This window comes from Hemitrygon akajei, chromosome 17 (assembly GCF_048418815.1).
Source record: "Hemitrygon akajei chromosome 17, sHemAka1.3, whole genome shotgun sequence".
In the NCBI taxonomy this organism is placed as follows: Eukaryota; Metazoa; Chordata; class Chondrichthyes; order Myliobatiformes; family Dasyatidae; genus Hemitrygon; species Hemitrygon akajei.
The window spans coordinates 42,863,797-42,878,799 of record NC_133140.1 but is presented as its reverse complement, the minus strand read 5'-3'; the positions used below and the strand labels follow the sequence as shown (position 1 = coordinate 42,878,799).

General features: G+C 38.5%; 1 protein-coding gene across 11 annotated transcripts in view; it reads left to right on the top strand.

The window, feature by feature from the left end:
* The window catches only part of chd9 (chromodomain helicase DNA binding protein 9), a 268,861-nt gene that overhangs the window by 219,790 nt on the left and 34,068 nt on the right, over nt 1-15,003 (top strand). For 9 of the 11 annotated variants that reach the window (XM_073070009.1, XM_073070007.1, XM_073070008.1 and 6 more), the window contains 10 exons: nt 2,824-3,020; nt 5,686-5,885; nt 6,109-6,268; nt 6,643-6,732; nt 9,440-9,543; nt 11,042-11,195; nt 11,875-11,932; nt 12,126-12,162; nt 12,266-12,473; nt 13,770-13,978. In XM_073070009.1, the coding sequence (XP_072926110.1) occupies nt 2,824-3,020; nt 5,686-5,885; nt 6,109-6,268; nt 6,643-6,732; nt 9,440-9,543; nt 11,042-11,195; nt 11,875-11,932; nt 12,126-12,162; nt 12,266-12,473; nt 13,770-13,978 (1,417 nt within the window). The remainder of the gene's footprint in view (nt 1-2,823; nt 3,021-5,685; nt 5,886-6,108; nt 6,269-6,642; nt 6,733-9,439; nt 9,544-11,041; nt 11,196-11,874; nt 11,933-12,125; nt 12,163-12,265; nt 12,474-13,769; nt 13,979-15,003) is intronic. The other 2 variants (XM_073070017.1, XM_073070011.1) reach the window with 1 other exon arrangement.

Here is a 15,003-nt window from a genome sequence, read left to right as displayed (position 1 = left end):
TGTTCTTATTTACTGTGGGAGAAAATTAAAAAAGTCCATCTGCAACTTTGTTGGAAGCCTCTGCAACTGATTACAGGGGTCACATTTGAAACAGTGCTATTTCCAGCAGTTAACATACATTTGTCAACAGGCAGGAGACCTTACTGATATACATATGTTATCTTGTTTGCAAAGATATCCAATGCTGGAACAACGTACAGCTGGGTCGTGCACAATCTGTTGCAAATAATTTATTCTACATCGTTTGAGCACATATTCCATTCAGTTGTTTTTCCTTAAAGACCAAAGTGGTATAGATATTCCTGAGAAATATCTGTAGTTCTCTCTATCCCTCTATCAGGAACATTTGTACCCACCATATAAAAGTGGAACATCCAGGTTTCCTGACAGGTTCTTCCTTTTAATTTCCCAACTGCTGTCTTGCGTTGCAATCTTCATCGAGTCCATTGGAATAGCATCTTCCTGCACTTAGCCAGCCTTAATGCTGAGACAACTATTCATTGAACTCCTTCCTAGTAAGAGTAGGTCCAACTATGTTATTTGTTTCAGTGAAGAAAAACTTCTGCAGAAGAGTTTTGAGTAAGTTTTAAATTATTTTTTTGAATTAACTTCAGTTACCTTGAATATATTAGTTGCTTTTGTAGCGTCCATTTTAATTAAAAGCAGAAATTAAGCTTATTTTGAAATTTTTATTGACTACATATTTTTTTTAATAGTTTTTGTAGTTGGCTAGCAAGGTGGTTCTGGAGTGGGACTTGTTCGGGCCGCTCCTGTGATGCCACTAAGAGTTGCAGAGATCCTACTGACCAGATTGTAGTTGGTGATGTCTCACTGCCAGGAAATCTGGGCCATTATTCTTGAATTTGAGTGAGGCCTCAATTGGTCAGGGTCGACCTTGGATGTTGCGTCCCAGCAGTCTAGATATGCAAGCCTGGGCGGTATGATATGGAGAGAAAGCTGTTGCCCATGGAGTGAGCTCCCCCTCTCCATGCTTCTGATGAACCTAAATGAACAACAGAGGCTGATAATACAGTTTAGTACCAGCAGCGCCGCAGGAGTTGCCAGTTAGCGTTGAACTCAACGTAATGACTGCCTTTAGTGTGTGGTGTGTGACCAAGTGGATAAGATGGCGGTCTAGTAATCTGAAGGTCGCTAGTTCGAGCCTTAGCTGAGGCAGCGTGTTGTGTCCTTGAGCAAGGCACTTAATCACACATTGCTGTGCAACGACACCAGTGCCAAGTTGTATTGGGTCCTAATGCCCTTCCCTTGGACAACATCGGTGGCGTGGAGAGGGGAGATTTGCAGCATGGGCAACCGCAGGTCTTCCATACAATCTTGCCCAGGCCTCAGTCATCATCGAAAATGGATGGACAGCCAAAGAATAAGATGACTGCCCTTAAGGGCTTCAGCTTTGGAATTTTCCTTTGGGGTCTATTCTCGAAGCCTTCCCCATGAGTGGGTACATCCTTCTCCTAGATGAGCTGCCAACTACGGCTGATGAGCCCCATCTGTCCGAAGTGAGCGGTTTTAAGGTGCCAGTATTCTGCCTTTTCCCCTTCTTCTGTCAGTAGAAAAGGTTCCATTGAGCTTAGTAGCTAAGCTACATGTTAATGCCAGGAGTTGGACTTGGTTGTCAGAGGCTATTTGAGGTGCACACCATTGGGAGCATTTAATAGATAGCGGGAGCTTGACCCCATTACCACCCCCAGCTAAAACAGCCTTAAGGAGCCATACTATATTTTGGGGTGGCATTTTACAGTACAGTGCTTTACAGTACAAATGACCTGGGTTCAATTCCTGCCGCTGCCTGAAAGGAGTTTGTGTGTTCTCCTCTTGACCGTGTGGGCTTCCTCCAGGAACTCCGGTTTCCACCCACAGTCCAAAGATGTTGTAGTTGGTGGATTAATTAGTCATTGTAAATTTTCCTGTGATCAGGCGAGGGTTAAATCAGAGGTTTCTGGGCGGTGCAGCTCTAAGGGCCAGAAGGGCTGTGCTGTATCTCAATAAATAAATAAAGCTATCAATACTAAATATGAATTAACAACAATGTCATGATTCACTTACTCTGCCAGTGTTAACAAGTTGTATTCCAAGAGATGGTACATTTCCCCTTTTGTTTGTGTTATAATTTCAAGAAAGTCAGAGACAATCCAAAGCAGCCTTAACTATCTTTTGTTTTATAGTCAATTGGAGTAATGTTGCAGCTGATACTTTAATACAGCAACCTCCTCCTGTGTGCACCGCCTGGTTCTGTCGTCACCCTCACAAATTGCTGGGGGGATTCAGCAGGTTGATCAGCATCAGGATAGAAAAAGAAATTGTCAACATTTTGGGTCAAACCCCCTGCATCTGCTGAATTCCTCCAGCAGATTTTTTTTGTTGCTCAAGATTACAGCATCTACAGCCTCTTGTGTCTCCATTTGTTTAATCTCTGCCATCTGTGCCTACAGCTGCTAATTCCATCATTAAATCTACGGCTCTTAACTACACTCTCCTTCCATCAGATGCTGCTTAAAACCTATCCTTTCTATTCAGTCCTAGGGTGGCTCAATGCCAAATTTTGTTTGATGACTATGTTTGTGTTTCCTTGGGGCATTTTGATTTATTAGAAGTTCTTTGTTGATGCAGGTTACTGTCACTTTTGATATCTGATCTCTAACCAAGGCTGGATTGCCTTATTTTCTGTAGCACATTTTGTACAACTGTGAAGTCAGAAGCACTTTGCACCAGTCCGAAAAGAGCAGATAGTGTGTGTCAAGTTGATTTTCTTCCAGAATTCTTCAAGAAAAATGTAAGAGTTTTTTTTGATGACTTCCTTTGCAGAACAGTTTAGTAATTGATACTCCAAGAGTAAGGAAACAGACCAGACCTTACAATGCTGCTAAAGATGAACTGGCAGAATTATCAGAGGCAGAAAGTGATGGTGAAGATCGACCCAAACTACGTAGGCCCTATGACCGATCTCATGCCTATGGAAGAACAGAGTGCTTCAGGATTGAGAAGAACCTGCTAATTTATGGGTAAACCATTGTTCAAAATCTGTGCATTAGCTGGGAAACACTTTCCTATACAGTATTTTAACTAGCAAGCAATATTTTGAATGGTCTTGTATAGTAAATATATTTGAACAGCTCTTTCAATAAGTTCAATAACATAACAATTTATGGCTTAGAACTAGGGATAGGGATTGATGACTTCTCCTGTAAGCCAGCACAGGCATCAGAATAATGCTGAATAATTAATGCTAGATTAGGGAAAGTTATACACTGAGAGTTTCTATCTGATGTATAGTGTGCTTCAGAAGCACTTCCCAGACACCTGACCACAGGCCCTCTATCCTGTCAAGTGTGTGACAAAGAAAGGGAAGTGAAGTCACCAAACGAAACAAGGGGAAAGTAATAGTGGAGAGGCAAGAGGGGAAAAAGAAAACACTCATGGATGTGGAAGGAATTGCACATCAAAGACTTGCCAGCATAGATATCTGGATGAAGAACATAAGTCTGGGAGGTTTCTTAGAGTTCAACTCCTACTCTTCCCCCCCCCCCCCCCACGCCCCATTTCTCTTTCTTGGTGGGCACTTTTGATTTGTAATCTATAATCTTTTTGGTTACTCTCAGAATCAATCTATTTGCTCTTTTGTTTCAACTGTGGGTTAAAGTACCTCATGCTGACATTCGAGGTGACAGGAGATGGATAAATGAGGGTATGCAACTGAATCTGAAAAGAAATTTAATTCAAGTAATCTATGTAACTCATTGGCAAAGATGAAATATTTCAGCTGAAATGCCTTTTTTTTAAATTACTTTCATGTAGATACTACATCTCAGAAAGCTTATTTATCTTCAGCTGCTTTTCTGTTCTTGTAATCATGTTTTATTATTATTATAATGAATAAATTATTAATTATTGGCACGTGGCCAAGTGGTTAAGGCATTGGTCTAGTGATCTGAAGGTCGCTAGTTCGAGTCTCAGCTAAAGCAGCGTGTTGTGTCCTTGAGCAAGGCACTTAACCACACATTGAACTGCGACAACACCAGTACCAAGCTGTATCGGCCCTTGCCCTTCCCTTGGACAACATCAGTGGTGTGGAGAGGGGAGACTTGCAGCATGGGCAACTGCCGGTCTCCCATACAACCTTGCCCAGGCCTGCACCCTGGAAACCTTCCAAGGCACAAATCCATGGTCTCTCAAGACTAACGGATGCCTATTATTATTAAATTATTATAAGCCCTCTGCTTCATTGACTGACTTGCTGTTGTAAAAGTTGTTGCAAAAGCAAATGTCAGATGTCTATTTTGAATGTTTTACCTTCAATCATTTTCCTATCTGTGGGGATCCTGGAGTTCATGAAGCACACATGTATTTGAAATCCTTGTTTCTGATAATATGCTTATATAATCACCATGGTATTGCTAACATCCACTGAGTTCGTTTTGAATTTATCTACTCACAAAGAAACAGTGCAAAGAGTGGTCCTTCTCAAACCATCAGTCCACAAAGTTTTGTCAAGAGAAATGAATATTGAAAAATAAAATCATGTTATGGTCGAGTTTTTTGGGGAACATGAGCTTGATTCCAAGTGCAATTGAACAATTTATGACAGAGTGTAAACTGCATTTTCAACATCAGCTCCAATGACTGAGCTGAACTTTTAAGAGAAACATTCCCTTTACATTTACCCTGTATTATTTTGAAATTTGTTTTCCTCCCTCCATCCCATTCCCAGTATATCCTGACGAAGGGTCTCGGCCCAAAACGTCAACAGTACTTCTATAGATGCTGCCTGGCCTGCTGTGTTCCACCAGCATTTTGTGTGTGTTGTTGATATGCTTTAGTTCATTGGTGCAACAGTTCTCCACGTTCCCTCTGATTTATTCTGATCTCATACATGTACAGGTGACTACCATGTTCCTGTCATTCTGGTCACAGAAATTCCCCTTTGCTGGGTTCACAAATCACTACCCAAAATTTGAGATGGAGAATAAAATTCATTCTCACGAAATCTGTGTGTAAAAAAACAAATGTGATTGAATCAACAACTAGTTATTTGTCTTCTGATTTCTTGATATACTGTGTGTGCAGATAACATGCCTTTGCATTTCAGAAAAGCACTACACTTCCTGTTTTCTAGGTACATAGCCCCTCATATAATGCAGGAATCGCATGTACAAAGTATGCAAACTAACATATATAATTCTATCACAAAAAGTTTTTTCTGGATCTTGGTTAGATAATGAAACCCATCCTTCCCCAAGTCATCTTCCTCAACAAAGGGGAAGATATTTAAAACAGTCTCATTCCACTTCCATTTGCTATGAAACCGCACTCAGCTTCACTTCCCTTCTTCAAATTCTAAAATTAATTACTCCCAAGCAGAACATTCTGTGGTCGTCTTGTTTGACCAAATCATGAAGGCATTACTTTTATCTCATTCAGCAACCAAACAAAAGAATCTTTTCAGTAATTTCCAGGAGTTGGGAATCCTGTCCCCTCAATATGCTTGGATCATTTGTGAGACTGCTGATGATTTGTAGCTGACCAATCCACGTAATAGAGTTCAACATCAGTTTGAAGTATAAAAGCATTTAAAGCACCTGCTAATATGTTGTTATTTCAATTCATGAAAACAAAATGATAAAGAATACCCTGATTTTCAAAGTAAAGCGAAGGTTCATTCTTTTCCAGATGGGACCGCTGGAAAGACATCTTATCACATGGGCGGTTCAAGAGACGGCTGGTGGAACAGGATGTGGAGACAATTTGTCGAGCACTCTTAGTGTACTGTCTTGCTCATTACAGAGGAGATGAAAAAATAAAGAGTTTTATCTGGGATCTCATTACCCCGACGGAGGATGGGCAAACAAAAGAACTACAAAACCACTTGGGTAACATATGTCGCAGACCTTTCCTTTACCCCGTGCAGAAATAATGTTAGAAGACTACATTTTAATTTGTAATGATAATTCTCAATTAGAATGCATGACATCAAGGAGATAGAGCAAAGTACAGTTTTATTCACTAGAGAGCTGTCACCTCTCAGAGCAGCCATCCCCCACCCCTCATGGGAACATATTTAGAATTACGTTTTGTTCTGGATTCCTTATCTAGGCTTATCTGCACCAGTTCCGAGAGGGCGGAAAGGGAAGAAGGTAAAGATCCAGGGAAGCACATTTGATATGCAGAAGGCTGAGTGGCTCAGGAAGTATAATCCAGAACATCTGCTACAAGATGAAGGCTACAAAAAACACTTAAAACATCACTGCAATAAGTAAGTTAGGTGTCATGTAACATTTTCTGTACTCAGTCACTTTCTCAAGGCTAGTAAAAATGTGAATTTTCTATTGATTTTTATTAATGATATTTCTAAATTACAGTATGCTATTTCATTGAAGTGAAACAGCCAGTTTATAATAGCATGCTTGCATTTATAAACTCATAAATATAGGATTGTATTAATTAACAATTGGAAAATAAGAGTACATTGCTTTTCAGATCAGGTCAATATTATTTTCCAAAGATCTCAAAGCAATAATTCCATTGACTTTCATGAGAGAGTTTTCCGGTTAATTTAAGGCTGTCAAGTAGATTTAATATGATCATTGTGTGCCTCAATTACAGTATTTATTTCACTTTGTCACATAGAGTGCTTCTACGAGTAAGAATGTTGTATTATCTGAAACAAGAAGTAATTGGTGACCAATTGGAAAAGGTGCTTGATGGAGTGGATGCAAGGTAAAAATATTTATTATACAATGTTCGAACTGAAATGTGTAACTTGTAATCCTGAACTACCTATGTTTGTAAATATTGAACAATTATTCTCAGGGTGTTTTGTGAATTGCTTCAAGTGTATAATTTGCCATGACCTCTATCGGTTCTTGAAGCTGGTAATATCTACAATTGCAATTGGCAAATTTCATTAAGTAGCCTACAATAATGTTCATTAGTGTGTTTATAATCACTGATGTAGCAATTTGTCCTTTGGCATAATTAGACGTAATATGGTAAATTAAACTGAATTCGGATGCAGTATGTTTTTCCACATACATTACTACACAACACATTTATTGCAATAATCAGGATAAATTTCTGTGTCAGGAATTTACAACATAAATGCAGCCTTTTAATCTATCATCCTACACTGCTGCACTTTCTATGTAATTTTGCAATTCTTCATTCTTCATCCTGTTTGTAAGAGGTCAGTGCAACAGTATGGATCGTTTAATTGTTTTTCACTTTCCAACTTTTCACTTGGTGCTCTTGGTATTGCAAATGTCATAGGTTTCCCTATGAATAATGCTCTGTGTGAATGATGTCATGCAAATACCAGCTGTGCCAAGGTGAACTGCATGTGGAAGTACATGGGTTAATTTCTAGATGGCCACTAATCAATCATCACTTAATTGGGGCAAGTGGCTCTCAAATGCAATTTGCACATAAAAGGTGTGAATGCATAATTTCCAGTCAAAACTGTCTATATTGCAAACACCGTAAGGGAAGAATATTGTTTTCTGTTATCACAAGGTCAAGTACAAAAGAAATTTCTCAAAAATGAAAATGAATCTTATAAAGAATGTTTTCAGTTTGTCATTTATCTTTTATAATATTCAAAATTAATTCTTTCTATATCTTTTGAATTTACTGTTTATCACTATGCCTTTTCTTATAACTTGAATCTGAATTTACTACTCTCTTTTTTCCCTGTATTTTGGTAACTTTGGGCTTTTTGTGCAGAATATAGTTGTAGAAAAGTTGAAGCAGATATAGTTAACTATTAATGTGGCCCCAGATGTACAGTACATTTACTTCAGCTTAACATCAATCAGAAGGAAAGATTAGAGCAACTCTTTTGAGAAATGGCCATCTATTAAGAGTAATGAAGTTATTACTTCTGACACAAACTTTTAAACTCTTCCTGGATGTAAAACTAATGAGCTCCTGGATCCATGTTATTTTAATAAAAGAAATAAGCAAGTTCCCTTTCTTAAGATGTAAAATTATACACGAACTAATGATGTCACACTTGGTAATATCTAAGAAGCTATGAATTTCAGAATGCTACTGAAACACAGTAACCAATATTGACACTATAATGCTGAAATGGAATTTCAGATTCACACTTCAGATTGTAATGGAATTTGATGAATTGTTACTTTATCAAAAAATTTGTTAGATGGCAAGTAACAATTGACTTCCAACTGTAGTCCTTAGGGAAAGCCATTGAGGAGGTGCTTGTTTCTTATACCAGTGCCAAATGTGACCTTGCAGATTTAGCAATAGACAGATATTGCAATTCCAAACCAGTTCTTGTCTGATATTCTTTTAAAGCTCTGCAGTAATTTCTGTAACTCTCCATTCCCAAAATAATACTTGTTTTAAGGTTTTTTAAATATAAGTGCCCCTTCCCTGAAACAGTAACTGTTTTTCTGTCAACTAATTGTCCTGCTAAATTTTCCATTTTTATTTCCGATTTCCAACATCTTCAGTTTCCTGATTTTCATTATAGACAGTATAGGCTTTCCTCTGAATGAAAATTTTGAGCAATATATTTTAGATATCCTACTATATAAGGTTATTAACTCAGCTGATGTGAGCCTGAGTGGTGTCCTGCTGTGTGGGATTCATGTAAAGTATCTTCAGCTGACGGTTCGCCTGGCTTTCAGTTTTCACACTGGGGGACCTCTTCAACTATTATTTAGGATTTGAACTCCAGCAGAGGTTCCATGTGGGATTTCATTTCAAAGATAGCAATTAAAGGTACAGTGGTCTTGGCAAAATATTTGGTGAGCCCTCAGTTAATTAGAATATATGCAAGTTAAACATTTTATTAATTTTATATGCTGCATCTAGTTTGTTCTCTTGCAAGGAAATACAAGTTAGCTTCATAAATAAAAATCCTTCATGCCATGGAATCGTTTTCACTGGGGAAGTTGCTCCCTCCCCACCTTACACAAAGCTAAAGGTGGAAGCTGACCAAAGCTACAGTCCTCTTGCAATAAAAGCCAACAGCAAAGAGACTATTTTATCCATCTTCTCAATTGTATTTCTCCCATTTCTGCAGTAGTTTTCAGTAATTTCTATACCTGTACATCTAATTCATTTTACTCCTGCACTTTTCTTGTCTCACTGTTGAGAAAGTAGTTTGAATTTCCTTTGGTAGACTAGAAATGCGTCACACCCTGAATTTTTGGAACTGTGCACGTCTCAATTGGTCATTTTGGTTATGGACCTAAAACTTTAATAAGATCTGCCATTTAAAAGAAAATGAAGGAAATTGTTTTAAAAGTCTTTCAGATTGAATAGGAAAAAATAACTTTGTCAGATACTGCGACATTTAAAACATAAAACTTGGGTGACCTATTAATCACAATTTACTTTCTACAACTTAACGTGGCCACTGGTTTGACTTGCTTCCTCGTCTGTTATTTCCTTTGTTTAGTGAGATTGATATCTGGGTTCCTGAGCCTGAGCAGTCTGAGATTCCTGCCGAATGGTGGGACACAGATGCTGACAAATCTCTGCTCATTGGAGTCTTCAAACACGGTGAGTGCACAGCGTTGAACAATTTGTAGGTTAATGGATATTCCCTCACCACCCATGCCATTCTGGTGAAATTTTCCAAATAGATGTGAGTGATGGACTTGTCTTTGATTGTGTCATTGGTTTTTGTTGCACAGACTAGTTTTTTTCACTGTATAGTATAATGTTATGTGTAATCTACACTCAGAAGCCATTTTTTCTTGTACTGGGTAGGACCCCTCTTTGACTCCAGAACAGCCTGAATTTTTCATCCATAGATTCAACAAGTTGCTGGGAAAAAAGTACTTGAATTTTAAGTGGCCTAATGTGTGACAAGAAAACATTCCTCACACCATTACACCACCACCACCAGCCTGATCTATTGACACAAGGCAGAACGGATCCATGGATTGTTGTTGTTTACGCCAAATTCTGACCCTACCATCTGCATGTAGCCCTAGAGATCGAGATTTGTCAGACTAGGCAATGTTTTTCTGGTCTTCATCTGTCCAGTTTTGGTTGCCGGTGCCCACTGTAGCCTCATTTTCCTGTTTTTAGCTGAACCCAGTGTGTGTAGTCTTCTGCTACTCCAGCCCATCCATTTCTGCTGTGTGCTCAGAGAGTCTTTTCTGCACAGTACTGTTGTAACACATGGGTATTTGAGTTACTGTTGACTTCCTATCAGCTTGAATCAGTCTGGCATTCTTCTCTGCGCTCTATCATTAACAAGGCGTTTTCGCCCACAGAACTTCTCCTTACTGGATGTTTTGTTTTCACACTATTCTCTAGAAACTCTTGAGACTGTTGTGCATGAAAATTCCAGGAGATCATCAATCTCTGAGATACTCAAACCAGCCCACCTGCTGCCAACAATCATTTCATGGTCAAAGTCCCTTGCATCATTATCCTTCCCCATTTCTGATGTTTGGTCTGAACAACAACTGAACCTCTTGACCATGCATGCTATTATCCATTGAGTTGCTGCCACATGATTGGCTGATTAGATATTTGCATTAACAAGCAGATGTACGAGTGTATCTTATAAAGTGGCCACATTATGCTTAATGTTGTCTGTACCCGGATGATTGTGATGCTGCTGCAAGCAAGTTTTTCATTGTACTGTGCCTCACTGTTTATGCACATGACAATAAACTTGATTTGGAATTAAACAATGATGACACAGTCAGTCACAGGGAGAGAAATATATACATTATTTTAGAAACACATACAATTTTCATTGATTTTCAGAGGATGTCATCATATCACCCTAAGATGTGAGATCTTTTTCAGCTTTTCCTTCTATTCGACTAACAGAATTTAGTTTGCAAGTGTACAAGCAGTTCTTAAGTTTATGTAGAGTTGTAAAAGATACTTCTGTGCTTCATAATTTTTTCCGTTGTAAATCCATGAATGTACATGGATAGAAATAATAGATTGACAACTTTTCTGGATTCATTGTTTCTTTTAATCATATTGTTCCGCATAACCTATTCTATCTTCTTGTGACCTTTCATATCCACAGGCTATGAGAAATATAACACAATGAGAAATGACCCAGCACTCTGTTTCTTGGAGAGAGTCGGCAAACCCGACGAGAAGGCAATTGCAGCAGAACAGAGGGGAAATGACACCTTTGCTGATGGTGCAGAGGGGTATGGTCACTCTCAATCAACATGGTGAAGTGGTTTTAAATTATTTTAAAACATCGCTTGTCTTACTCTTTCTATAATTAGAATTATATTTATTATCACTCTCATATGCTTATAGTTGCGTTGGTCATTAACGCAAGCAACACATTTCGCTGTGTGTTAGCCTGTGCATGTGATAAATGAATCTGAATATGCTGTGAATTTTTTTTTTTACAAAACAAGACAGCGTAAGACACAAAATTACTATGTTACTAAAATGCATAAATAGTGCAAAAGAGGAATGACAAGGTACTGTTAATGGACTGTTCAGAGATCTGTTGATAGAGGGGGAAAAGCTGGTCCTACCTCCTCTCTGGTGGTAATAGCATCTTGCTTATAAAATTTGCTTGTCTCATTGAATCAAGTTAGTTTGGTGAGTCTGTATGTTGTTCCATGTGGGAGGAAACAACAGAAACTATTTAACCCTTTTAACCTATATGTACTGTTGACTGACGATAGAGCATAGTTGGTAGTTTTGAGAAATAATTGACCCGCATTTTCCTATTCTTTGTACCCTGATAATGTTGCCTGACCCACTAGTGGTTCTGTAGTTTTGTCATTAGAAAAATGATCAGTTTAATCTTAATTTTAAGCTCTGTACTGAACATGTTTAAGAAAGTTATATTAATGCTGATAATTGCTAACAAATATGTGTGCTTTGTAACAGGGATGGTGAAGATCCAGAATATAAACCAACTCAACCCCTATTCAAGGATGAAATGGAGGTGTGCATATTTTTTTTAATCATAGTACATACAATATTGTTTTAATTTTGTGTTTTAACAGTAATGCTATAACATAAGAGTGAAAATTAGTTTGGCACAATTTGTAATGTAAAATTCTTATTTAGCATTTTTCTGTTGGGGGGGGGGGGGGAGAAAAGCCCAAGACAATATTTCTGTACTTTTTCTGTTTTAGGATGTTGCATCTTCTCCAGGCGATCTGATGATTACAGGTGAGATGAAAATTCGAAAGTATTTTTGTTGGAACTGTGGATCTTAGAGCTGATGCACTTTTCTGATGCAGAAGTGTGCATTTTCTTATTCCTCACTTTTTAGATGGTTCTTTGGGAGAAGGCGATCTGCTGTATTGGCCACCAGCATCTGCTTTAACAACCCGACTGCGTCGACTTGTAACTGCTTATCAACGGAGTAACAAGAGAGAACAGGTCAAACAGGAAGCCCAAACAAAAGGGGACAGGAGACGAAGACTATGTGCAGACACCGTAAAAGCTAAGGAGGCTGCTAAAATTGAGAAACAGCAAAGGTCTGTGATCACGCTAGCAAGCCAGTGAAGTTTTATCAAACTTTGTTTGCTTCCATATCATAATTTGAATAGCACATCCAGACAAATAGTTTGAATAAAACTACAATGAATCAGCTGTGAAAGTGTTAAAAGTTAACACTTTCTGGCCCATTGCCATTGTTTTATTGACAGCTTTTAACAAGGGGTGGAAAGTGTGTTGTCAGTATTCTCTGATGCTCAGTAATTTACTGGGTACTGAATCAACTACAGAAATACTGTTCCTTACAAGCTGGGTATTCTGAGGAAAGTAACTTACCTCCTGAACTGATAAAGCCATGAATAAAGAATGTGATAGAATACTTACCATTTGCTTGGAAAAGTGCACCTGGAACAAAATATAAAGATAACGTAATGCCCATTCAGTCATTTACTAATTGTTCTGAAACCTACACTAGACACACAAATATTTTTGCCGGTTTTATATATTTACACTATTGTAACATTGCAGTGATCTTTCTCTCTGCTGCTCCCATTGTAAAGTTTGGTGCCACCCATGTAAAGCGTTTTTGCTTCTAGTAGTCCACCTCTTAAGCACCAACTCTGAATTTCCACCCAAGAATGTAAGCACGTGACAGCTTTGAGGTACTCTGTGTTTTGTCCGCAAGTTCAGACTTGTCACCGGGCCCATTCTGAGAGGTTTATCACTCAATGGTTATCATTATTAAAGCTGAGGACAGTTCACATTGTTACCTGCTGTTACCCATCACAACAGCTCATTTTAAGGCTATGAGACAGAAGCTAACTCAGATCATCAGGCACTTCCATCCTTTAAAACTATATCAGCACCAAGGAGAAATCCTGTGCACATATGCGGGTAGAACCATGTCATGGTGATGAAATACTGTATACATAAAGTCTGATAGACATTGCTCACAGGATGATATGTCTAATTCTCTGACATTTAAACAAAAGTAAATTTATCAGCCTGGTACTCAATGGAACTATGCAAGGAAACAGCTTCCTCTGGACAATTCATTGTCTACCCCCTACTGCTGGATTTTTAACTGGAGCTGATTCTGTTTGAATCCCAGAATATTAGGGGTTCCTAGAGACTGAATATCCATTTTTAAGTATGATATTGTTAATTTATAATGTAATATGGTTTAAGATTTGGTAGATTTTACAAATTGACTTCCCCTTCTGTAAGCAAAGGGGTTCATGTTTTTAAAAACACTATCAGAAAGACAATTAAATAATTGAAGAAAATTAACAGTTAAGATGCAGGCAATTGCAGCTAATTCATCTCCTTTCTACCAGGTGGACGAGGCGAGAAGAGGCTGATTTTTACAGAGTCGTGTCTACTTTTGGTGTTGTTTATGATCCAGACAAGCAAAAATTTGATTGGACCAAATTCCGAGCTATAGCCAGATTGAATAAGAAGACAGATGAGAGTTTGCAGAAATATCTTTATGCTTTCGTTGCCATGTGTCGAAGAGTTTGTCGTCTTCCCCCTAAAGAGAAAGAAGGTACAGCTAATAACGATTGACTTCATTAGCAATAATAAGACAATGTCCTTTCAGAACTGTGATTCATTATCAACAATGCAAATAAAAGGTAGTTTTTAAGAAGGATTTAGAATACATTGGAAGCTAAATGATGATTCAAACCAGTTTCAGTTAATTACAAAATACAGCAAAGCAGATGGTCCTTTGGCCCAAATGGTGCCAACAGCTAATCTCAATGTCCTGTGTTCGGGATATATCTTTCTGGGTTCTTAAATTTTACTATTGTATCTGCTTCAACCATTTCTTCTGGTAGTTTGTTCTATATACTCCCCACACTCTGTGGGAAGAACTTGTACCTCAGCTCGCTTTTAACTCTTTTCCCGCTCACCCCAAATCAATGTCATCTAGTTTCGGCCTCCCCTACCCTTCTGTATGCTTCACATAATTGTAACTAAAGTCACTCCATATTCTACATTCCAGGCAATAAAGACCTAGCCTGGCCAACCTCTCCCTATAACTCAGGCCCTCTGGTCCCTGGCAACATGCTCATAAATCTGTTCTGCACTCATTCCAACTTAACCAGATCTTTCCAATAACAGGGTCACCAAAACTGTACCCAGACCAAGTGCGATCTCACCAATGACTTGTACAAGTGCAACAAAATGTCCCGGCTCCGATACTCTAAGCCCTGACTGATGAAGCCCAGGGTGCTAAGTAGGCACCATTTTCACTGCTCTGTCTCCCTGTGGCACCACTTTCAATGAACTATGCATTCATATCTGTCATTACAAAGACAGAGTACTCAGAAGCAACTAAAAACAACCACTGTACAGCGAATCAGGCCATTTGACCCATTGAATCTGTTCTATCATTCTACTGTGGTTGATTTGTTAACCCCCTCAATCCCATTTATCTGCCTTCTCTCTGTAACCTCAGACACCCTTAATAATAAAGAATCTATCAACCTCCACTTTAAATATACACAATGACATGGCTTCCATGGCCATCCATGGCAGTGAATTCCATAGAGTCACCACCCTCTGGCT